Raw genomic sequence first — 26007 nt, 5'->3', positions numbered from 1 at the left:
CTGAGTGAACTCCGGGAGTTGGTGATGGACAGGGAGGCCTGGCGTGCTGTGATTCATGGGGTCGCAAAGAGTCGGACACGACTGAGCGACTGATCTGATGTATACTAAAACGTTATCATCATTGCCAAATGGCAAATAAATAGTACCCTGTAGTTTTAATTTGTATTTTTATTATAAATGAGAATAAGGATCATTTCATTGTTTTAAGAACCATTTGAATTTCTCTTGTACTGTCGTGTTTCTTCATAGTATTTATTTTGGGTAGTTAGTTCTTACTGATTTGCAGTTATTTTTTATATATAAAAGAAATTAGTTCTTTGATACATCTTGCATGTATTTTTGCTAGTTTGTCTTTTGTCCTTTAACTTCATTTGTTATACTTGTTGCCATGCAGACATTTTTATTTTTGTGTAGTTGAGCATATTAGTCTCTTTTATGGCTCCTGAGCTGTAGCTCCTGAGCTTTCATTTCTTTAAAAGGATATTATTTACTCTTGAGAATATTGTTTTTCCAATTTTTAAAAATTGAGATAACTTAGATTTGTATAACATTATAAAAGATAATACAGAGCACCCTTTGCACCACCAGTTTTCTCTACTGATAACATTTTGCAAAACTGTTGAGTGATATGACAATCAGGATATCAACATTGATACAACCAAACAATCTTATTCAGATTTCCCCAGTTTTACCTGTACTTGTTTGCTTATATGTATATATGTACTAAGTGCTACACAATTTCATCACTTTTTATAGGTTAATTTATCCATCATCACTATCAAGATATTGAACAGTTCCATCACAAGGGCTCTTCGTTGCCCCTTTATAACCACATCTCCCTCCCTCCCACCCAGTCCCTGACAACCTCACTAATCTGTCCTCTGTTGGTAAAATTTTGTTATTTCAAAGATGTCATATAAATGGAATTATACAGTGTGTGCTCTGAATTGGCTTTTGCTCAGCATAATTCTCTGGAAGTTCAGCCAAGTTGTGCATATCAGTAGTTCATTCCTTTTTCTCGCCGAGTAGTATTCCATGGTATGGATATACCCCAGTTTGTTTAATGATTCCCCTATTAAAGGACATCTGAATTGATTGCAGTTTTTGATTATTGCATGTAAGTCTACTATGAGCATTCATGTACAGGTTTTGGTGTAAACGTAAGTTTTCCTTTCTCTAGGATAAATGCCTAGGATTGCAGTTGCTGGGTCATATAGTAGTTGTGTGGTTTTTTGTTTTTGTTTTTCCACATTCACTTTGTTGAGGTATAATTTGCATTCAATAAAATGTATACCTTGTAAGCATATAGTTCTGTGAGTTTTGATAAATGTAGCAGCTGTGTAAGCATTCCCCGCACTTCAGATATAGAAGGTTTACATCACCTCGAAAACTTCCACCCTGCCCTGCTGCAGTCAGTCTCGGCCTCATCTATCATTAGAGACTTGTGTTTAGATCATTAGGTATTAAAATTTCACATAAATGGGATCATAGTATGTATTATTTTGAGACCGACTTTTTTTTCCACCAAAATATTTTGATTCATTCCTGTTGTTTCCTGTGTTAGTGATTTTTTTCTTTTTCCATTTTTAAATAAACTCTTAGAGCAGTTTTATTTATTTATCTAGGAGGTCCTACCAGGATAACAATTTTAGATTTATAGAAAAATTGAGAAGATAGTACAGAGCTCCCATATACCCTGTATCCAGTTACTATAATAATGCACTTCATTATTAATATCTTACATTAGTATTGTATATTCATTACAACTAATCAACCAATTTTGATATATCTTTATTAGCTGAAGTCCATGGTTTATTCAGTTCTTAGTTTTTCCACTTAGCCTTCTTGTCTGTTTAGGCTCCTCTGTGACAGTATATATTTAGATTTTTAAGAAATTGTTTTACAGAATGGCTATGCCTTTTATACTCCGACTAGCACTATGTGAGTGATCCAGTTTCTCTGCATCCTCATTAGCACTTGGGGTCACTATTTTTCATTTTAGTCATTCTGATAATTGTATAGTTATATCTCATTATAGTTTTAATTTGCCTTTCTTTAATGACTAATGTTGATTGAATGACTTTCAGTTTGCTTGTTTGCTCTCTGCTTATCCTCCTTGGTGTAATGTCTGGTGTGACTTTTGTCCATTTTCCAGTTGAATTACTTTTTTTTAATCTATTGAGTTTTGAGAGTTTATTTAATGCATTCTAGATACTAGTCTTTTGTTGGATCTATAGTTTTTAAATATTTTCTCCTAGTCTGTAGCTTGTCTTTCCATCTTTTCTACATGAGCTTTCACCGAGGAAACTTTCAATATTTGATGAGGGCCAATTTATCAGTTTCCCCTTTTATTGATCATGCTTTTGGTGTCATGTCTGAGAATGCTTTGCCTAGCTAGAGCCCAAAAATTTTCTTCTTTTTTTTTTTTTTAAATTTTGTAGTTATACATTTTACATATATGTGATCCACTTTGAGTTAATTTTTGTATAAAAGGTAAATTTTAGGTTTCAGAATATTCTTTAAAGATATTCTGTATTTTATCTGTGATTTGATATTTAAAATTTAAATATCTGATCAATCTGGAATGGAGGAGCATATGAAAGGGAAAATGTATAACACCCCCCAGTGCAAATTGATCAACTATTTAAATTTTAAATATGAAACTAGATGTTTTCCAGATATACTCAATCATACACCACCATTTACTCAATAATATGTCTTTTCTCTATTGATACATGCTATGAACATGAGTATATAGCTTTGTGTGAGAACATAAGTTTTCTGTTTTCTGAGATAAATGCCTGGGAGTGTAATCTTTTACCTATTTGGGGGAGGGGTTGGTTTATTGTCCCTAATTGTGGCATAATTTAAAATGCATAGATCTTAAATATTCAGTGTGATGAGCTTGACAGGTGTATAAGCCCATGAAATGATCACCCACCCAGGTGTTCTGGTGCTTTAAATTCAACCAAATAAAGGAACGGTCTAGGAAACTCAGAGCAGTGCCAGTCTGGAAATGGGTGTCTGGTTATCATCTGCTTTGTTTGTTTTGTTTTAATGGAAGAAGTAGCTCACTGACCCAGAATTTTTTAAAGTTAGAAGTATCGTTTGTTTCTCAACAAAATCAGTGGGAACGGTAAATTTCAGTCTTGTCTTAGAAACTTTGATTTTTCTTACGTTACACAGATTCCACTTATTTCATTAAGGCTGTTTATTTTATTAGTAGCCATCAGAGCTATTCCTTAAGATTAATTCCTATATGATTATTCATATTTGGTACTGTGTAGATAGATATATTTTTTTTTAATCTCCAGGTTCTTTTTTTTTAATATTTATTTATTGGCTGCACCAGTGCTTAGTTGTGGCACCTACAATCTCATTCCCCAACCAGGGTTCAAACCCATGCCCCTTGCATTGGAGCATGGAATCTTAGCCACTGGACCACCAGGGAAGTCCCTATGTCCAAGTTCTTAATAGGGAAGTTTCCATTATTCAGAAATACACAAAAGTTCTTCCATTTACTTTGAGCAATACTCAGTGCTATTTGGGAAGTAAGTCTGCTGAATGTTGTGGGAATGTAATTTGAGGACAGAGTATGTTCATACTGATAATCTTCAATAAAGCTTTACCATAGAACTTGCTCCAGGAAAATAGTTTGTGTTTTATAACATTAGAAGAGTTATTACCATTTAACAACCTTTTCTTTTTCTGATTCTTTCTTTGGTAACATTTGTGAGTAGGGAGAAGGAAACATGGACCATGTGTTTTTTTAAAAAAGTAATCTTTATGTTATGCTACCCACCTCAGTCAACTCTTGGCCAACAGAGTTTCTCTTAATCATTTAACTAGTTGCTTTTATTAAGAGTAAACCAGCAGAAGATGATTTCTGCCATTAGAGAGTTAAACAATTTGTTGGAGAGGAGCTTAGCAATAGGAGCAAGAGTAGAATAGATGAAGATACTCATTTAGGTTGCTGCTGCTGCTGCTAAATCACTTCAGTCATGTCCGATTCTGTGCGACCCCATAGACGGAAGCCCACCAGGCTCTCCCATCCCTGGGATTCTCCAGGCAAGAACACTGGAGTGAGTTGCCATTTCCTTCTCCAATGGATGAAAGTGAAAAATGAAAGTAAAGTTGCTCAGTTGTGTCCGACTCTTCGAGACCCCATGGACTGCAGCCTACCAGGCTCCTCCATCCATGGGATTTTCCAGGCAAGAGTACTGGAGTGGGGTGCCATTGCCTTCTCCATTTAGGTTGTTAAGCTTTATCAAGTTCTGAAAACTTTGCCATGATTCTTGCAGGTTCAAATTCTGTAATTTTGGTCAATAAAGTGTTTCATATGCTGCTAGTTTATCCCTAATAGTAGAGCATTCATTTTTTGGAAGAGAGTCTTAATGTTACTATTGTTATCTTTAATTAATTTAAAAAGTTATATATGAAAGAGATGGAGATGTTTTTCTGGGTGCACAGTAGGAATAAAGAGATGTTTCTCTGCATCCAGTTTGCCTGCATCCTGGTCTTTGAAGACATGCAGGCCATGCAACTGAAATGGTTCTGTGACAAGGGTGGTGCTTGACGCCAGTTATTCATTTACAGGTAGCTTTTGAAATGGCTGCCTCTCATTTCACCGGGCTCACAGCCGTTGCTGATGTAATTAAAGATCTAGACACTCAGATAGCTGTAAGTAAGCTCCTTGAGGTCACTGTGGGCAGAACTTCTTGAATGTGCTTCTGATCTTGACACCAAAGCTGAGGTCCACTGAGTCAACCTCATGGCTCTAAAATTTAGAAGTGTTGGCTATTCCAGGCTAGGGACTCTGCATGTATTTAAAGATTGCTAACACTCAGAGAAAATTTGCCCTTGATGACAGAGAAGAGCTTACTTTTAACAGTTGCTAAATTTATTATGTTTATCAGGCCCTGGCATAGATTTAAGCATGTTTGAAATGCTGAAATGAACTAATCTGTTTTTTGAAGTTTTGTGACTAGGTTTCAAGTATGTGATTGTGCCATGATTTATTTGAATTTAGCGTTATTTGATGTTCAAAAATAATGCATGTACTACTTAACCAAGTATTCTGTTTTTACAAAGTCTTCAAAAATGTCTTGCTCATTCTAGTTTATTTATGTACATAAGATTCCTCATTTCATTTAATTTCTTATTTCACTTGTGTGGACTATTTAGCTTTTCCGAAAGAGATGGTTTCTAAATATCAGGTGAGAGCAGTGAACATTCTTCATTCCATTTTGAATGTGCGGGTGTCAGATGAAGACCCTTCAAAGTCCAACAGACCTCATAGAATTTTACTTTTAAAACTCATCCTTTATTACATGTCTTTCCTGAATTAATTCTTTTTTCTTCTACAGTTGATTGGCCTTGGTCCTCATAGCTCCAAAAAGAAACAAGATCTCGATAAGCTCTATGAGCTAAAGTCCAAAGCAAGACAGATTATGAACCAGTTTGGTCCCTCAGCCCTAATCAACCTGTCCAATTTCTCATCAATAAAACCGGAACCAGCGAGCACCCCTCCACAAGGCTCCATGGCCAATAGCACTGCAGTGGTGAAGATCCCAGGCACTCCTGGGGCAGGAGGGCGTCTCAGCCCTGAAAACAATCAGGTATCATCATCTTTTTGTTCTCTGTGGGCACTTCTTATCTGTTCTTTAAAGCAGTGATACTTTGAGAGATGTCCAACTCAGATGCTGCCTCTTCCTCTCAGACTTCTTAAGTTCTTTATCAGTATATCATGTACATTTATCAATTTTTACTTTGTAGAATATATGTGTGTATACATATATATGTGTGTGTGTATATATATATACACACACACACATGCATGCATTAATACAATACCTTGCCTATGATAGGTTTTTATATATTTATATATAAATATATGCTATATAATTGTTAAGCAAAATAAAATAGGTAAATAATTAATGGCTTCATTATTCATTATTCTTGTAATAAAAGTACCCTTGCTTCCAGTCTTTTCTCCTTCTAGTTCATCTAGCTGCTACCATTATTCATTTTCTGCAATGATTCTATAATCTGACCCCCTCTTTTTACCCATGATCCTGATTCTGTCCTCCAGAGCCATAAAAAATAAGTATAATCTCTGACTTGGGCCTTGTAGGCTGAGTAGAACAGGATGAGGAGACAATAGTTCAAGAGAATGAGGGAGGAACTAGCAACAGTGAATGGGAAGGGTTATGCAGATAGTCAGGAGATTGATTACCATACTGAGTGTGGAGTTGGAGCAGAGCAGGAATTAAAATTGTATAGGTGGGATTCTAACAGAACATACTGGGCCTATGTTAGTTTCCATTGGAACTTTTAGTCAATAAACAATCTTTGCAAATATTCAATGAGGCATTAAAATAACATAATAAAGTATCTTAGGGGGATTAACTTGACAGGGGACAAGAAAGGTAAGAAAGTGGGCAGACTGAGAGGAAGTCTGAGACTCTTACAGTAAGTCACAATATGTGGTAAAGAATTAAGCAATAATGGTAGAATGGATAGATCTGAGACATTATTAACAAATATTTATTTTTAAAATTGTATTCTTTTTTCCCATTTCCAATGTTATACAGGCTTTTTGTGAAATTTTAGAAAAAGAGTAAATAGTCCGTAATTCTATGACCACCCCAAAGTAACTGTGGTAAACATTTTAGTGTGTGTTTTTGATTCTTCTTTAGTGGCATGTACATGTGATATAATTTTTCCTTTATGAAAGAGGGGATCATAGTTGTACTGCTGCTGCTAAGTCACTTCAGTCGTGTCCGACTCTGTGCGACCCCATAGGCAGCCCACCAGGCTTCCCCATCCCTGGGATTCTCCAGGCAAGAACACTGGAGTGGGTTGCCATTTCCTTCTCCAATGCATGAAAGTGAAAAGTGAAAATGAAGTCACTCAATCGTGTCTGACTCTTAGCGACCCCATGGACTGCAGCCTACCAGGCTCCTCTGTCCATGGGGTTTTCCAAGCAAGAGTACTGGAGTGGGGTGCCATTGCTTTCTCCCATAGTTGTACATACTTATACAAATATTCAGTTAAACAGAGAGGAACACATGTTCCCAGCCATTGAGGAGCTTTTAGGCTATTAAGTCAGAAAACAAGGAAAGAAACCCAATGATGGAAGGGCACACAGGGTACGACAGAGGCCGAAGGAGGAGGTGGTTGCTTTTACCTGGGTAGCCTAGGAGAGCACAGAGAGGAGGCTCTGTGAGCTGGGCAGGTGGGAAGCTATACAAAGGCAGCAGAGGAGCTATACAACTTGTGATGGTCAGAAAATTGGTAATTAATAGAGTTTCCTAAAACTGTTTGACAGATGTTGGCCTCTCCTCCATGCTGCTCTTTGTGCCTTTCCCTAGGCTATTCTTGACTCTAGAATATAGTCTTCCAGTAGTAGCTCCAGGTAGGCCAGACTGAGAGTTCTTTGGAAAGTAGAAATCAAACCCGGTAAATTGGCTGAAAACTGTTCTCCCAATTAACTTTAGGTATTGACCAAGAAGAAGTTACAGGACTTAGTAAGAGAAGTGGATCCTAATGAGCAATTGGATGAAGATGTGGAGGAGGTAAGGTGGGACTGGGTACTCCAGAGACTGTGTCCCTGAGAAGTCGTACAGAATAGCTGTTAACAGCACAGACTAGAGGCAGACATATCTGAATTTGAGACTTGGCTCTGTGGGTGTGTTAGTGAAGCTTTGTGAAACTCAGCTTCCTCCTGTGTTGGTAAGGTATGACAGTATTTATCTACAGGGTTATTCAGGGTTTTTGTGAGGGTCCGGTAGAATAACTTACACAAATCACCTTAGAGAATGTTTAGCACTTATACCGAACACTGCTATTTTTGCCTATCAAAAAGGGTGTAGTCTGCTGCTCATAGGCAGTCACTTTCAACAGTTTAAATTGTTTCTTCTATTTCTTTCCTTTTTTAATTAATTAATTTTTTTTTTTTTTTTTTGGTCACACTGTTGGGGCCTGTGGGATTTTAGTTCCCTGACCAGGGATTGAACCCATGCCCCCTGCATTGGAAGTGCTGAGCCTTAACCACTGGACCATCAGGGAAGTCCCCATTCCACTGAATTTCTGAGTAATATACTTAAACAGATATTCTTTGATTCATTAATTTTCTAATAGTTGTAAACTTACTGTTATGGTAGACAAGAATTTGTTAAACCACTCACATACGTGCCATACAGACTTTCCTTTCTCTCATTTTTCCAGTGTCGTTTTGTCACAATTTTTGCATAGCCCAGAAATCAGTATTTACATTATTCTGGCTATTTAATTGTTTACTCATCACCAGTGAGCCAAGGCATGCCTATGACTACCTTTCCTTTTTGGTATAACTTATCTTCTTGAAGTAGATAATTGACCCTTTTTAGTTACTTAGTTTTCTTTGTGCCTTTTTTATTCAGCTTCCACTATTAGCTATCTTATACCCCATCAACATTATTTTCCAAATGGAAAAATACTTAATTTGGGTTTTCTCCCTCTGGGAGAGACCTCCATCCTCTTCTAGTTTGATTTATTTTAATCCACTTACACAGATCCCTCCCCTTCCTTTTGCTCTTTTTCTGATGGATGTCTTGTCTCCTAAATCCCACATCCTCTTACTTTTACTCCCTCATTTTGTTAGACTAGATTTTTTTGTTGTTACTTCTACGAAAGGCTAGATGATAGGTAAAATGTTTGAAAATATCTGCAGTCTAACCTCACACTTAATTTTTAGTTTGGCTGAATTTAGAATTCTATTTGGAAATTATTTTTTTCCTGTTAGTGATGAAGGCATTGCTCCATTGTCTTCTGAAATCTAAGAAACCTTAGTCTGTTCTGGTCCGAGTTCTTTTAGGGTCCAAATTTCTTCCTGTTCTGAATTTTCATATGAGCCTTACATGTTATCTTTTTTCTTTTGTTGTGCTATGTTCTTACAGGCTTCTTTTAGACACTTGTGTGTCTCAATTCAAAGATGATATTGTTTGTTTGTTTTTTTCTTTTCTGAGGAATATGTAATGATAGAGAAAGGAAATGCAGGTTGCAAAAACAGTATAATTCCACTGTTATTTTTATGTTTTTTTATCTGGAGAGAAAATATTTGTCCTCACTATGTGAGTTTGGTTTTTTAGATGCAGCTTTATTGAAATAAAATCCATGTAACACACAATTCATGCATTTGAAATATACATAGTTCATTGGTTTTTAGTATATTCACAGAATTGTACAGTTATCAACATAATCTTAGAACATTGTCATCACCCCTAAAAGGAGCAGTCACTTCATTTTCCCCCAATCCCCACAACCCTTGGCAGCCACTAAACTACTTTCTGTAGATTTGTTTATTTTGGACATTTCAAATAATTGGAATCATATAATAATTGGTCTTGTATGACTAGTATCTTTCACTTAACATAATGTTTTTTAAATTCATCCTGTTGTAGCAGGTATCGATAGTTCATTTCTTTTTATGACTGAATAATAATGATAGTACATTGTATGGGTATGCCACATTTTGTTTTTCCATTTATCAGTTGATGGACATTTGGATTATTTCCACTTTTTGGCTATTATCACTTATATTGCCATGAACATTCATGTACAGGTTTTTTGTTTTTTCTTCCCTTTCTTTTTTTGAAATCATGTACAATTTTTTCTGTGGGCATACGTTTTCATTTCTTTTAAATATATACCTAAGACTGGAATTGATGAATCATATGGTAACTGTGTTTTTCCTTTGAGGAATTTCCTGTTTTTATAAAGTGTTCCATCCTTTGACATTTCCACCAGCTGTTATGAGGGTTCCATTTTTTTAATCTTAGTTTTTTGATAATTTCTTCTCTATTATTGTTCTTTCTTTCTGGAATGACAGTTGTCCGTGTAATAGTTCCATGGCTGTGAACAAGTTAGTCTCCATGAATCTTATCATCTTCCTCTAAAAAATTAGGGTAAAATCCATGCTCCATTTTTTTTTCACAGGGTTATTGTAACAGTAACAGTTGGATGTTGGATCTTCTGCATTGATCCTCTTAGTTTTGGGTTTTTTAAAAAATCTTTTCTATTGTTCATTTCTTTGCAATTCTAAGTTTTGCTTGCTGGAGAAACTTTCCTCAGTTTATCTTCTAAATGTTAACTTTTTTTTTTTAAATAAAAATTTTAATTTCCATGAACTTTTTCTTGTTGACTGTTTTTTTCCCCCTTAATCCATTCTGTTCTTATTTTATGATTGTTAGGATCTTCTTCTATTTTTCTCTCTGAAGATATTAATTATGTTGTTTGACATTTTCTTCTTTTCCCTGTATTGTCTGTTTCCTCTGGGTCCCCTAATCCCCCTTTGGTTTGTTTATTTTCTTTTTAGTGTTGGAGATTTTCTTCAGATGTCTAGTAATCCTGGTATGTGTGGGGAAGAGTCGCTTGGCTGCTTTTGAAGATGAGGATTGGAAGTCTGTTCTGTATATAGACATCTAACAGTTCTTCAGTTTTTAGTCCCATATCTGAGTCAAGTCTTCTTTGGTTAATGATAGCTCCAAATCCTGGATCTGGGAAATCAGTTCAGTTCTCATTGGTGTCCCCTCTACAGACATTTGTGTTATACCTTCTGTCTGCTAGGTCAGTTCCCACTTTCTTTGTTACCTCTTTTCCAAAATTTTGCTGTAAAAGTTTATTGGAATTTCTTGTCCATTAAGGTTTTCTCTCCTTTTCTTCTTGTCTTTGTGGGTTTATATGTCTTCCCCCCGACCCCCAACCCTTTTCTTGTTGTTTTATTGGGTTAGGAGAGAGGTCATTTTTGGATCTGACTTACCATGTTTAATCATTTGAAATCTTTCTTTTAGATAGTTCCATAGGAAAGATAGCAATATATTAGTGGTCTAGCAGAAAAAGTAATGTTTAGAACTATGGTTGTAATTTTATTTTATTTTTTTTCCAGAGGAAGACATGAGGAAGGTATTCACTAATCAAAATTTCAGGTTTTTTTAATTGTAGATCTTTAACTTCAGAATTCTGATTTTGCTCTTTACATAGTCTACGAATAGTGGATAATGAAGTGGAAAGAATCCAGGATTTGGACTTAGAGCCTTGAGCTCGAATCCTGCTTCCACTGCTTAGTAGTTACATGGCTATAAACAAGTTAGTCTCCATGAATCTTAGCATCCTCCTCTATAGAATTAGGATAAAATCTATGCCCCATTTTTCCCCCCATGGGATTATTATAAGGACTCGGTGAGATAACGGAAATAAAAATGCTTAAGAGAATATGAAGGATTTAATGAGAAAATGAGGATTTAATGATTCACTTTTATGTTCCTCCCTAATTCAGAAGAAGATATAGAGGGGATAGGACTTGGGCTGGTGGACTGCTGCTAGGTAGAAAGTACAGAAAATGCATCCTCAGAAAGGTGTGAATTTCTCTGAACCCGGTTAACGAGTGGGTATGTTTCTCTTGTCCTCACTCCTCCTTCTTACCTTCCCTCAAATGCTGATTCCAGGCCTTGTAATAGAAAGCCTGACTAGATATGTGATTCAAGCAAATACAGGTGTCTCAGCAACAGGAGCCTACCCTGCCATGCCATGGTTACTCTCCCCCACCGTTTTTCCCCCAGATGCTGCTGCAGATTGCTGATGATTTTATTGAGAGTGTGGTGACAGCTGCCTGCCAGCTTGCTCGGCATCGCAAGTCCAGCACCCTGGAGGTGAAAGATGTCCAGTTGCATCTAGGTATGCGGTCTCGTTTCTCCCTGAGGTATCCACACTGTTGCTCCTTCAGGAACCTTCCTGCCAGGATCAGACGTTAGAGCTCTGGGATTTATATATTCATTCAATAGTAACATTAAACAGAAAAGAGAAATTCATCCATGGTAGGGGAATGAGCCCTGCATTGAGTTTGCCACTGTCTAACTGTACTACCTTATCCTTTCCACTTACTTTCTCTTAAAGTCGATTTCATCATTCGTAAAATAGGGATCATAATATCCTCCTTACAGGGTCATTGGGGGATTATAGATAATGTTGTAAAGTGACTGGCACAAAATAATGAGCTCAGTAAATGTAACTATTAGATGTCCACCATTCATATAATGGTATTTTCCTTCCAGTTTTTAGTTTATTGATGTATTTTTCCCAAGAACATTTTATCCCTAATGTACATATAATTTTGCATTCTGGTTTTCTACTTAATAGACACTAAATTTGAGCCTGGATTTTTCTGGGAGACACTCATCTAACATTGGTAATCATAGTCACTTGGAAATGAATAAGCCACCCCCATCCCCATCCCCTGCTGCATTGGTTGCAGTATGATCAAAAGGAAGGGAACAATCTGTGACTACAAAGTCAGGCCAAAAGAATGAGGCACTGTTATTAAGGGATTCAGTGCAGATCAGCCCTGACTGAAAGGCTTCCTTCTCGGTATTAGGGAGCTACTGCTCAGAAGGTGCTGGTACTGGGGGTGGAATAAATGACACACTTCTGGTTAACATTGCTGGTATTATTAGCAGAAGACTTTGCATCATACTTTTGCATCATACTTTGGCCACCTGATGCAAAGAACTGACTCATTGGAAAAGACCCTGATGCTGGGAAAGATTGAAGGCAGGAGGAGAAGGGGATGACAGAGGATGAGATGGTTGGATGACATCACCAACTCAATGGACATGAGTTTGAGCAAGCTCCAGGAGTTGATGATGGACAGGGAAGCCTGGCATGCTGCAGTCCGTGGGGTCGCAAAGAGTCAGACACGACTGAGTGACTGAACTGAACTGAATAGCAGAAGACAGATATTTCAGTTACCTATTATTGTATAATAAACATGGCAGAAATAGCATGACTTTTGTTAACTAGCCTCTGAAGACACACTGCATTGCATGTGCACGTGCTAAATCGCTTCAGTTGTGTCCAGCTCTTTGTGACCCCATGGACTATAGCCCGCCAGGCTCCTCTGTCCATGGGATTCTCCAGGCATGAATACTGGAGTCGGTTGCCATTTCCTTCTCCAGGTGATCTTCCCGACCCAGGGATCGAACCAGCATCTCTTATATCTCCTGCATTAGCAGGCAGGTTCTTTACCACTAGTGCCACCTGGGAAGCTGAATTCTGTTCTATGAGGCAATCACAAAGACCTGACCAGGTTCAAGGGGAGGGATCACAGACTCCACTTCCTGATAGAAGACATACTTTAAAACCACCACAACACAAATGCATAGAGACCAAAAGTACAGTGGTGGTTGCCAGAGGCTAGGAGGGTGGAGCGATGGGAGTTATTGTCTAGTGTGTACAGAGTTTAGGTTTGGATGGATGAAAAGAGGTGGATAATGGTAATGGTTGTGTGAATGTGCTTACTGCCACTGAGCCATACACTTAAAAATGGTTAATTTTATGTGTATTTTATCATACCCTCCCCTAAAAAATCCCACACAGTTTCTATTACTTTCAGAGTTTAACATTCCTGTTTGTAAAAGTGTTTTGTATTTTGATTGTTGAAAATAAAATTGGAATGTCAGTTTCTTCATTAAGGGTAAGAAATAATTATCACAAACATGAATACTTGAAATTCTGTATGACCAGAATAGCTTTTTGTCAGGGGACCTAATGGAACCTGAATCATAAGGAAGATTGCTGGGAGGCATGGGATCAAAGCATGGGAAGTTAGGGAACCTGGTGTTGACCATCTAGGTCAGCTGCGCACACCTCCCCTCCTCCTAGCCCTACCAAGGATAAGTGCCAGTGGAGCTGTAAACCCTGATGGCTTGCTTTTGGGCAGGCTGGGATGGATACTGCCAGTGTTTGCTTCTCATCCAGCTATTTCCTATACTTGAATGGTTAAATAACCTCACCTTCTATTGACATGGTCTTCATTTCTTTATTTTTTTTCCATTAAATATATTTATCTGTAGAGTATACATTCATATTAATTCATTATCTTTAGTTTTAAATGAATCTAAATATTCAAGGTTACCAACTGATTAACTTAGGTATCTTCTAACTAGTTGTACTTGAATATATATTAAATATGTACTCCTTTTGAGTAGAGATTTATTCCCTAAATAATCTTATATGTGTGATTTCTTTACATTTGATCTACTTAAAGTGCAGTACACTTGTATTTGTGGATTGAGGGGTCCATGTAGCTATGCCAGTTTCTGACAAAGGAGAATAACCAAGAATACCAACTGATGTCTGCCCTCTGGTAACATGGAGTAGCAGTCCTACAGGCACGGTCATGCAGTGGCAAAAGGACATGGAGCTGTGGCGTGGACATACCTGTTTCAGTATCTGTATTTCTGTGTGTTTATCTCAGGCTGTGGGATTGCAACATGCCACTGAGGGCTCTCTACTACCCTATCAGGTGGTTATTTCTGTTGTTATTCAGTCGCCAAATCCTGTGCAACTCTTTGCTTCCCTCTGGATTGCAGCACACCAGGCTTCCCTGTCCTCCACCGTCTCCTGGAGTCTGCCTAATTTCATGTCCATTGAATCAGTGATGTCAACCAACCATCTCATCTTCTGTCGCCCTCTTCTCTTTCTGTCTTCAATCTTTCCCAGCATCAGGGTCTTTTCCGATGACTAGGCTCTTTGCCTCAGGTGGACAAAGTATTGGAGCTTCAGCATCAGTCCTTCCAATGAATATTTCTGTTGTTACTACTATATAAAAGGTCAAGAAACCAAGACCCAACATTATATTGCTCCACAGTGAAGCAGCAGAGCTAGGACCTGGCTCTTCACTCCAGATTGCTAAGAGTGCCTTTCTGTTCCTACTCCTCCTTTAGGTTTGAGAGGGGTTGCCTTGACCATAAGGGTAAGATGATTGAAGAAACAAGTAACTTTCCTGAAAAGCTACATAGAAAACCTTAGGGCTTCACACCCAAAATTTTGACTCATTTACCTCCTTTTTCCTTGCAAGAGGGTCAAACAGTGTCCTCTAAAACCTTTAAGGCACCATACGCAGTTACCTATTTGGATCCCATAGAGCCGCTCTTCAGAGTTACTATTTATTAGTACCGTGGATTGCCCAGGTTAGTCCTCCCTGACCCTTGTCTGAGAGTCCACACTGCACCCAGGCACTCTCTTCCTGGTCCCCTTATCTCTGTGTGGGCTTCTTCCTTACAGAACGCCAGTGGAACATGTGGATCCCAGGGTTTGGCTCTGAAGAAATCCGACCCTACAAAAAAGCTTGCACCACAGAAGCTCACAAACAGGTGAGAAGCCTTCAGAGTCCCAAGGCTGCCACAGCTGATTCCTTGAGTTGTGTCTCAGAGAGAAGGCACACAGCTACCATCTGCAGCTGGGAAATGACTGCGGTGTCATTTCCCCCAAATGTCAGAGAGGGCAGGAGGCAGCAAAGCTCCATGGTACATCAGACATGTTTTTCCTTGGTACTTCGCTGTTCTCAGTGAGGTCTGTTTTTTCTCTCAACTCTGATGAGAGAAAAAATTGAGTGTCTGTGGTGTTGCTTAAAGTTGTTGATTCTAGGTTCTTCTAACATGGATGGAACTTACGCCCACCACATCTCATTAATGAAATCTTTCATTGTTGCTGATTTGAACATCATCTAGAACCCTCTGACTAAAGGGCAGTTTAAGGAAAGAAGTATGCTATACTTATGCCAGGAGGTAGCACCCAGGCTGCTCTGTCAGGCATTCTGGCCTCTGCACCAGCTTAACCTTTGTTCTCTGTCCCTCTTACTGCAGAACTGAGGGGTCAGTAAGAGAATCTGTCTCCACTTCTGCTGGAGAACAAGCTGTCCCAGTCACTAGTCAGTCTCATAGCAATGTTGGCCTCCATTTGACAAATCTTAATTTAACTGGCTACTCTGATTTGAAAGTGGGCTCTTTGCAAGCTTTAGATGGCCACAGTTGGGCAGTTCTGACTGAGTGTACTTTGCTTTTCCATAGCTTAGGATCTCTGGATGGGTATGTTTACAAAGCTCACAAAGGAAGCTCTATAAGGAGACTGCTAATAGCCTAAGTGCAGTGTTGTTCAGAAGGGAGTCCCTCAAGGCAGTGGACAGTCAATTTGGTTCTGCTATCAAATTGTCCACTTTTAGCCCTATTTATTTATCAGTCAGCAAATATCATAATGTTAAAACAATCTCTTAGTCAAAAAGAGTGAGCAAAGCAAGTTGTTAATTTGGCCAGTGGCTAGTAATAGGAAGATTTGAAACCCATGATCTGAATGTTGCCCTGATGGGTTATGGTGGAAATTATTAGAGTCAGTTTCCTCCATTGCAGGTCATCCAGTGTGAAATATCAGCTCCCTTTGTGTGTTGGCAACAGGCTCAAAACAGAGGCCTCTTCCCTATTTTCACCATCATCAGGAAAAGAGAATGGTGACGGGGAGTAAGCCTAGAAAACACATATTTTGATGGCCTGTCCCTTTAAATCCCCAAAAGGCAAGAAGTGTCAGCTTCTGCTTTTAACTTTTTTTTTTTTTTTTGCCATCCTGCTAGCATAGGGCTCTTTGAGTCTTTCAGTCAATGAAATGGGTCTACTGGCCAATAGAAACATCTCTTAGGGCCCCGCAGACTGCACTTTAGTTAGAAGGAGTCTGCTGAGCTGCCCTGTGCCTGTAAGTTCCTGAGGACTCCAGCCTCAGGAGTGGTGTAGATCATGCTACCTGGTAACCACACATGGATTTCCTGGACAGTTCCTCACTCTAACCTGTCATTGCTTATTTCTCTCTCCTTTCAGAGAATGGCGTTGATCCGGAAAACAACCAAGAAATAACGCACGGAAAGCTCAGGGGATGGACAGCAATGTATTCGGAGATACTTGAGCTGAGACCTCAGCCATCTCATCCTTGGATTTTTTTTTTTTTTAATGCTTTACAGAGAAGCATATATTTTTTATTAACAGTGCAGCAATATCTATAATGACTGAGAGGATCTGCCAAAAGAATAAAGCCTCCTACCCCAACTTCCAGTCCTTGTTCCCTGCCGTCTCAAAGAAGAGCAGTGTATCTTCCAGAGAAGATTTTATTTGTGGTTTATTATGTAAGTGATTGAATAGGGGACAAAGCATTATGGTCTTGTTTGGTGAGAGAGTATTAATATTAGCAGGATTTTTAGAGGTTTCTGTTCCCTTCTGCCTCCCCCTTCTCCCTGTACTTTGTAATGTCAGTGTTTATATGAATATGACTTTCATTTGCTTTTCCAGAATAAAGAAGTTATTAATCGAAAGAAACAGGGTACATGGCTTACAGCCTTTGAGATGCCAGAGAAGGATAAGCAAGGCTGAATGTGAGCCTCTAGTCAGCAGATGGCAGCACTATTATTCATTTGTATGATGGAGGAAAAAACCCAGGGGTTTTTCCATTATTTTTACTCCAAGGAAGACCTTACCATCAGCAGGACTTGCAGTCCAGTCTCTCTGCCATAATAATCGAGCAGGGTGACCTTTTCTTATCAGCCCTAAACTGAAGAGGCATCCTGATTTGGGGAAATTGTTTTTGATATGCTTTCTGGAACTTCTGGAGTTCATCCTTGATGCTGAGAAAAGATAGCAGGAGACTTGGGGGAAGGCCTTTCCGTGCAGGCTTCTGTCTGTTTGTAGTTGTGGAGATCCTAGTGTTTTCACCATCTCACAGAGGAAACCATGTGCTTTGAGATGTCAGGGTCATGACCTCCAGTGGCACCTAGCATCATCCTGTTCTGTGCCTGGCAGAGACCTTTGTGGATCATGAAGTTTCCAGGAGCTTCAGGGAGCATGGCTGCCCACCCAGGGGCCACCAGCACAGACACATCCCCCTTGCCCTGCTTTGGGTCTCTGCCTCCTGAGACTTGGTCTGTGGTGGGACCCTGCTTTTTACTCCCTCCCACCTTGAGTTTGGCCCCATGACCCCTATCTTCACAGCTTATAGATCTCCTGAGTGAGCAGCTTAAAGTCTGTGCTGGATGTCACCGTTGCTTTTGGCTGAGGTCTCAACATAATAAACACCCAAAGAGGCAGCCAGCTTCTCGCCTTCCTCTGGCATCACCTGTCACTCAGTCATCACTCTTGTGGCCTCCCACCAGCCAGAGGATGTTGAAGGGTTGTGCTTTCTCCAGAACCTCCTGATGCTGCTGGGGGACACTCAAAGGATGTTCTGTTGGTGATTACCAAGCTGCAAAAAGCCTTCCACCGAGTTCCTGCAGTAGGAGCGAGTCATTGGCCTCGGCAGCCAAGAAGGAATCCAGAATTAGTTTTGAATCTTCCATTGAGGACAGAAGAGGGCAGGGAATCCGGGCAGTTTAATGGCAAGAGCTGGGTTGAGTCAGAAGACCTCAGTTCTTGATCAGCTGTGTGACAGGTGAGTGCATTCCTCCAGCTGAGACATCTTGTCCTGTGTGCTTCCTGAGAGGCTTGTTCATCCAGCGAGTGTTTATAAGCTGTGCCCCTGCCCATGCCAGGCATGGCCAATGGTGATGAATGAACACAGGGAGCGTTCCTTCCACCGAGGGGAAGGGAACATGCCTCTGTGACGAGAACTACAAAGCAGAGGCTCCCAGGGTCAGGGGAGAGAGTCTGAGCAGCTGAGCTGTAATCTAAGGGATCCATGGGAAGGCAGGGCCACTTTAAAGGAGAGAGAGCTGCACATTTGCCAACCCCAGTGCAGTGTGGTGAAGTGAGACGGGCCAGGTCATGCAGTGTCTTGTAGGCCTCAGAAGAGTGGGCTTTACCCAGAAAGCAGGAACCATTGAAGGATTTTAGGCAGAAATGTGACATGGTCAAATTGGTGTTTTGAAAAGATCACTCTGGCCAGACAGTGGAGGGGATAAGAAAACATTTGTAGAAGCAGAGGTTCATAAGAACTTGTTGCCTGGACTGAGGTGGCTGTAACGAAGTGGAGAGAAGGGAGATTTGACAGCTGTTTAAGTGGTGCTCGTGTGGACTTGGTGACTGGATGTGGGGAGAAGGGTGTCACCAAGTATCTATAAGGGATCTCCTAACTCGGTGTCTGGGGCAGCTTAGCCTGGGTGCAAGGCCTTCTACCTCACTAGCTAAGTAACCAGGCCCATCTGATTCCCAGAGCTCTGCACACTGAGCACACAGACGACTTAACACATGCTGAGCAGCCCAGGGAGTGGGGAGCAGGGCTGGTGAATTCGTGTGCTCCGGACAGAACTTAGGTGCCATGTGTGTGCCGAGCACCTTCTGTGAATAAGCTTGTTTCCCCAACAAGCGTGAAGAAAAAGTGTTAAGCACTTTGTAATAATGTCATTTAACCCCATTTTTCAGTGAGGCAACTGAACTTGAGAGATTGTAAGTAATCTACTCAAGATCACACAGGTACTGGTGATAGTGCTAAGGTTTCAACCAGGTCCCTCTGACTCCAGAACCTGCTCCCCTGACTGTGCCCTAAACTCTCTCCCCAAGTCCTAGCGGGGCACAGAGAAGGGAGCGACAGTGCATGCAAAGACCTGGAGGTGTGAAGAAGTCACCTCATCAACGTGGCTGAAGCATAAGGTGCTACGTCAGGAGAGAATGGTCAGAGGTGAGCAGAGTAAGCCTGGGGGTGGACAGCCCTCAGGCCTAGTGGTGGGGTCTAGTGCCCGTGTTTGGAGTCTGCCATGTGTGTCTTGCAGGGGGTTGGGAGGGTGTGGGGAGCCCAGCTGGCTGACCCTGGGCTTCCCACCCCTCTTCAGCCTGAGCATCACCTCTCTCAGCTGTGGAGCATTTTAGGGCTGTGGGAAAGATCCCATCTGACAAGATTCTGATGCTAGTGAAAGTCGCTCAGTCGTGCCCGACTCTTTGTGACCCTGTGGACTTGTCCAGAATCCTGGAGAATACTGTTCCCTTCTCTAGGGGATCTTCCTGACCCAGGGATCGAACCCAGGTCTCCCACATTACAGGCAGATTCTTCACCAGCTGAGCCACCAGGGAAGCCCTCTGATGCTAACAGCAGGCATATAAACAAAGTTTGAATCAACCAAAAGGCAGCTGTAGGGGGTGGTCACAAAAACAGGTGAGTTTTGAGGACCTGGAAGGCACCGTTTGGGATCCAGAAGGCATCCTGGAGGGGGTCCCTCCTGCATGGGGTAAGGCAGGGAGGAGGAGGGCAGCGCTGGACTGAGGTGTCACAGTTCCTGTAGTTGGGAAGCTCCCCACAGCCCCAGTGTAGTCCTTTATTCTCCAGGCAAAGGCCCCTTCCCTTGCTCTTTGTTTAAAAAACTTGAGCTGTGCTGGGTCTTTGTTGAGGCACATGGGCTTCTCTAGATGCCCCACGTGGGCTTAGTTGCCCGTGGCCTGTGGGATCTTAGTTCCCCAGCCAGGGATCGAATCCTGCTTTGGAAGGCAGATTCTTAATCACTGGACCACCAGGGGAGTCCCACCCCTTCCCTTTCTGATGGGTGGACTCTGCCCTCAAGGGTGGGTGGTACAGAAGGCAGAGCAGGGGCTGAGCCCAGGACCCTTCCTGGCCAGCTAGACCCCTGGGCTCTGCCTCCACAACTCTCAGACAAGTCTACCTTTACTGCCTGGGTGATGCGGTTGGCAAAGATGCCCTCCCTGCAGACCCCATGTGCTGACCCCTTTCTTCCCTCTGCTGACCTGAGTCCCTGAGCGTGGGCTTTGCAGTGTGAGGCTTACCTCTCCCAACATTGGGACTCCTGCGGGACACGCCCCAGCCAGGGGTCGTAGAGAGGTCCTCCCACATCTGTAACCCACCAGGGCCAGGATCTAAGAATAACTCATAAAGAAAAGGGAGAGGGAAAAAAAAAAAAAAAAGAGGAAAATAGGATGGGCTTGCTGCTATTTGTTGAAGCTGAGTTATGAGTACAAGAAGTTCTTCACACTACTTTATACTAGTTTCTTTATTCTTGGTTATGTTTCAGATTTTCCCTAATGGTCTTAGAAAGCCCAGTGTTCCCCTGCTCGAGAGCTTCTTCGAGGGAATCAGCCCGGTCTCGAAGAGCTGCCCTCTAGTGGGCCAAAAAGGTACAGCAGAGCCTGAAATTTGCAGAGGAGAGCCGTTCAGTTAAGTGCCCTGAAGGCTCAGGGAAAGAAATAGGTTAGGTTGGACTAAGCTTTGATGGGTGAACAGAGTTTTGTCAGAGATGGAGGAGGGACATTCCAGGCAAGGGAATCACACACTAAAGACGCAGAGGGGCCTTGTTGGCTGAAGTAACCTAACATTAAGTGTTAAGTAACCTAACACTTAGTCCACGTCATAATTAATCCTCTAACAAAACTGTGAGGTAGAAATCATTCTCATTTTACCATAAAGAAACTGAGGCTCAGAGGTAGAGAAAGATCTCCCCAGAAGGCTCTGGTTCCAGCCTGCGCAGAGTGGGTCGGACAAACCTTCCCTCTTCATCTGCCAGGTTTCAGTGGCTCCCAGAATAGGTAGGGTCTTCAGAAAGGGTCTCCCGAGTGGCAGACCTTCAGTTCTGTTCCTTCTGAAGGGCACAGGGGATTCAGGCCTGGGCTGCAAGGTTTTCAGATGAGGAAGCAGCTCACGGAAAGGCTTGGAGGCCAAGTAGCCTGTGGGGAGCCCAACTCATATCTCTGCAAGAGGTCAGGACCTTTAAGAACTTTGTTAGCGTCTGGAATTCTTACTTCCCTGAAGTATGTACTTTGGCAATCTCTGTTCCCTAACAGTCATAAGAGCAAAACCCTCAGGGGAAGAAGTGGACTTCCACCTTCTGAGCTCCTAGTGCCTAGTGAGGAATACTGCCTTTGATTTGTCATTTGATCCTTTCTAAAACTTGTGTTAGTATTATCCCCATCTTACAGATGAGTCCACTGAGGCTTAGATGAAATGAGTTCCCCAGGGTCCCACAATTGTATATAGCAGAGCTGAGATTCAAACCCAGGTTTGACCAAAAGCCTGCCCTATTTTTGGCAGCTGGGATAATGCAATGGTTGAGAGGAGGCCATGTTATTCTGAGTGTTGCAGGCTGATCAGATAACACAGGGAGGGAGGAAAGTGCTAGGGTTTTTCAAGCAAAGGGAACAGCATGTGCAAAGCCCAGGGCTGTAGGTGGTTGGGAAGCTGGGCAAAGCAGGTGGAGAGGCCGTAGGACCAGATTAGATTGGACTTGGGGGAAAGGGTTTGGATTTTACCCTGCAGGCAATGGGGAGCCAGGGAAGAATTCTAGGAGAGGAGCAGCCAGGTCAAATCTGTATTTTACAAAGATCCCCTGGGGCAATGTGGATGCTAAGTCACATCCAACAGGCCTGAGACCCTCAAGATGGGTGATACAATCTACACTAGAGATCGGGGTGGGGGGATGCTGAACTGAGATAGCAATGGCAAACTTGTTGGCAGATGGTACATAAGAAGTGCCCAATCAGAGCTGGACGCTGTTCTGCCTAGATCTCTGCTTTTAGCTTGGTTCTTCCTCCTCATCTAGGTTCTCAAATCAAAGGCCATCTCTTGAGAGAGACCCTCCTTGACCATCTGCTCTAAAGGAGCCCCCATCACCCTCAGGCCCATCTCCCGGATCTGTGGTCTTTATAGCACTTACAGCTAGGACTCATTTAGTCCCACTTACTAGTTTTTTCTCTTCCACTAGAACGTCAGCTCTAGGACTACTTTTCTTTCCTGTTCACTGCTGTATCCCTGGAGCCCAGATCAGAGTAGATGCTCATTTTAAGACATTTTTGATGAAGGAATGATAACTCTAAAGCAAATAATTTCCCTCTCCTGCCTACCCTTTCTCATCTGCGAAATGAGGATAGTCATGCCAACCTTGCAAGATGTTCAGAAGAATGAGTGATGTTTTAAAAAGTGAAGGCAGGGAAGGAGTAGAGCACAGAGAGGTCCCCTCCTGGCCCAGGTGCCATGGCGAGGAAGCTAAAAATCACCAGAGTAAAAACTTCCCAAGACCCCTAGGAAGGAGGGGTTTTCAGTGACAGGTTACTGAGGAGGAATCTGAGACTCAACGAGGTAGAGTAACTGGCCCCAGGTCACAGTGAGTAGGGTGGCTGTGCTATTTTTGCTGTGGCAACTGCCCTGCCCTGCCCATGCCTGCTGGCACAATGAGACCGCCCAGATACCCCTTTACACCTGCTGTGTTGCCTGTTCAGTTGCCATGTCTAACTCATTGCGACCCCATGGACTGCAGCACACCAGGCTTCCCTTCCGTCACTGCATCCCGGAGCTTGCCCAGGTTCGTGTCCATTGTCAGTGATACCACCCAGCCATCTCACCCTCTGTCACCCTCTTCTCCTGCCTTCAGTGAAGTGTAAAGATTCCTCCCTCCATAAACCCTTCCTGCATCGCCACTGGATATTTTGTGCCTAGCAGCTTCTATGGCAGGTTAAGTTCCCCAGCAGCCAGATTCTGAGAACAAAATCAGTGTGCAGACTTTTATTTTTTTAGTATTTACTTCTTTGGCTGCTCTGGGTCTTAGTTGCAGCAGGCAGGATCTTCAGTCTTCACTGTGGCATGTGAGATCTTTAGTTCCAGCGTTTGGGTAATTGTTCCCTGAGCAGGGATTGAACCCAGGTCCCCTGCACTGGGCACTCAGAGTCTTAGCCCCTGGACCATGAAAGAAGTCCCCTAGACTTTTATATATAAATTTTTTTTCCATGCCATGCAGACTGTGGGATCTCAGTTCCCCAACCAGGGATTGAACCTGGGCTCTTTGCTTTGAGATCACAGAATACTAACCACTGGGCCGCCAGGGAATTCCAAGGGTGCAGACTTTTTTTTCCCCCTTGTATTTGTGTGCAGACCTTTATTAGGAAATTATTTCTTAAAAAAATATTTACTTGGCTGCACCGAGTCTTAATTGTGGCACTCAGGATCTTCGATCTTTATTGCAGCATGTGGGATCTAGCTCTCTGAGCAGGGATCGAAACCAGGCCCCCTGCATCAGAAGCTCAGCGTCTTAGCCACTGAACCACCAGGGAAGTCCCTATTAGAAGATTCTTGAGACCAATACCTGCTTGGGGGGGAGGAAGGGAAGAAAGCAGGATTGAGCAGAATTTAGCTGTGATGCTGTCCTAACAGTGGCCTCGACCCCATGGAGAATGATGAAGATGGGTGTTTCCTTCAGAGTTGAGGCAAGAAGGCCAGGCCTTTGAACACTCCCCCACCGCCCCCAACAGATCTGATACATTGATGCTGGACTGTGGGCTGCCCCAGATGAGCAGGCAGTTCCCAGAGACAGCAGCCTGGGCTCCGCCACCACATTAGCACTCCCAGCAGCTAGGAGCTTTGGTGGGGAGGAGGCCATGGGTTCTTCAGCCCTGAGGGGAGATTTTGGTGGCTAACCAACAGTGTCCACCATGCGCCCAGCCAGAGAGCTGTTCATATTCATCCCTGCCTCTCCGATCCGTTTTGGCTGTGATTTGGCAGCAATCAGGGTTTTAGGACACACTTTCTCATCCAAGCCTGAAGACCTGGCTCGGCCTGAAAGCCCCTGCCCCCCTCCTCGCCTGTGTAGCAGCGTCCACACGCTGAGCAGCTCGGCATCCGAGCCCAGGGACACTACCTGAAACGGCCACGTCCTAGCCAAGAGAGGAAAGAGCAGCCGCGATGACAGTTCTTGCTATTGGATTCTCACCGTTCGGGAGGCTCTGGCTGTGGCTGAGCAGAGCGCATCCATGATCTCAGTCATGCCCACAAGCCCCCACGAGTGGGGTCTGTTATGCGCTCCTCTGACCACAGAGGAAACAGGCTCCAGGACAGGAAGCTGCGCACCTGGCCTCTCAGACCTTTCTGGTGGAAAAGGGGCTGAGCTCTGAGACCCCAAAATCCAGGAGGCATGACTGTGCCAGGATATGGTTTGTAATAACTGTCTGAATAGATTCTGCCATTTGGCCTCCAGAGAGATACGAACACTCCCCATCCCACCAGCACTGCTTTAACCCTTTCCCTCCTAGAGTCAACACCTGCATGGGCCCGGGTGCTGCATCCTGCTGGGCAGCCTGGACATCTGGGTGTTCTGGATGAGCCGCACACCCCCCCAGTCCTCCTCCAGTTTGATGGCCCCTTGCCACAAGGCCTGCTGGATGGTGTTGGCAAGGGTGTCAAAGGCCAGGTCCACATTGCAGTTACTTTTGGCGGAGGTCTCCATAAAGCCGATGCCCAAGGAGGCAGCCAGCTCCTCCGCCTCCTGGGTTGAGACACAACGGGCACTCTGCAGGTCACTCTTGTGGCCAATCAGCAGGAAGATCGCCTTGTCAGGGCCCTGAGTGGCCATGACCTCCTGATGCCAGTCTAGAATGTGTTCAAAGGACTTCCTGTTTGTCACATCAAAGACCAGCAGGACACCCACCACATTCCGGTAAAAGGACCTGGTGATGCACCTGGTGAAGGGAGTAAGGTGGGAGAGGGTTATGCCTTCAGCACACCGGGCCCTGCGTCCTCCTCCATCCAGTGACTGCCTCACACCCCAATTTCAGCTCATCTCACACTGCTCTCTGCTTCCCTTTTCCCCGGGTCTGTGTCTCTCCCAAGTTACTGTGTGTTCCTCAGTCAGGGAGCAGTTTGATTCCCATACTCTCCTGACCATTCCTGGAGAAAACCTGATGTTTTCCTGATTGCAGGTTTCCCCATTTCTCTCCCTGGCAAACTCCTACGCATCCTTCACAGCCAACACAAATTTCTCTTCTTTCCACTTCTCCCTGACACCTCCCTCTCTGCGCTTCTGTGGGCCCTCTCAGCACCCAGGTCATTCATCCCTCTAGGTTTCAGTGTCAAATATTCCACTGGGGCCGGCCGGGCCAGGTCTCAGGCATCAAGCTCAGGGGCTCAGCCCACCAGCTGTTATTTGTAGGATGAATGACTCAAGCATGAAGGACCCGGGCCCGGGGCAGGGACCCCCAGATCCTACTTGGGCCACTGAGGGCGGCGACTCTGAAGGATCCCCATGGTCACCCCGCCCCAACCAGAAACCCCTCACCCCAAACCCTTCTCGTCCCTCCCCCGGCCCACCTTCCACCCACCGCGCACCTGAAGCGCTCCTGGCCCGCCGTGTCCCAGAGCTGCAGCTTGACGCGCGGCCCAGCCTGAAGCTGCACAGTGCGGGTATAGAACTCGACGCCCACCGTGGGCGCCGACTCGAGCTCCAGCTCGGGCTCGGGG

The 26007-nt window shown here is 43.0% G+C and overlaps 2 protein-coding genes across 8 annotated transcripts in view; one reads left to right on the top strand and one right to left on the bottom strand.

Annotated features, from left to right (window-relative positions):
- The window catches only part of TAF12 (TAF12 RNA polymerase II, TATA box binding protein (TBP)-associated factor, 20kDa), a 24751-nt gene extending 7573 nt beyond the window's left edge, over positions 1-17178 (top strand). For 4 of the 7 annotated variants that reach the window (XM_010830183.1, XM_010830184.1, XM_010830181.1 and 1 more), the window contains 6 exons: positions 4597-4680; positions 5367-5618; positions 7500-7577; positions 11601-11715; positions 15103-15191; positions 16683-17178. In XM_010830183.1, the coding sequence (XP_010828485.1) occupies positions 4609-4680; positions 5367-5618; positions 7500-7577; positions 11601-11715; positions 15103-15191; positions 16683-16718 (642 nt within the window). In that variant the 5' untranslated portion in view covers positions 4597-4608 and the 3' untranslated portion in view covers positions 16719-17178. The remainder of the gene's footprint in view (positions 1-4596; positions 4681-5366; positions 5619-7499; positions 7578-11600; positions 11716-15102; positions 15192-16682) is intronic. The other 3 variants (XM_010830186.1, XM_010830185.1, XM_010830187.1) reach the window with 1 other exon arrangement.
- Positions 17179-23771: 6593 nt separating this feature from the next.
- On the bottom strand, positions 23772-26006 carry RAB42 (RAB42, member RAS oncogene family; the record flags this gene model as incomplete). Its single annotated transcript, XM_010830262.1, has 2 exons — positions 23772-25229; positions 25876-26006. Coding segments are annotated over 2 exons (555 nt in total), but the record flags the coding sequence as incomplete, so codon positions are not given.
- Position 26007: the final 1 nt, after the last annotated feature.

The sequence above is a fragment of the Bison bison genome, unplaced genomic scaffold, assembly GCF_000754665.1.
Source record: "Bison bison bison isolate TAMUID 2011002044 unplaced genomic scaffold, Bison_UMD1.0 scf7180017864516, whole genome shotgun sequence".
NCBI classification, from domain to species: Eukaryota; Metazoa; Chordata; class Mammalia; order Artiodactyla; family Bovidae; genus Bison; species Bison bison.
Note: the sequence above shows the minus strand (reverse complement) of the source record. Positions and strands in the feature narration are given on the sequence as shown.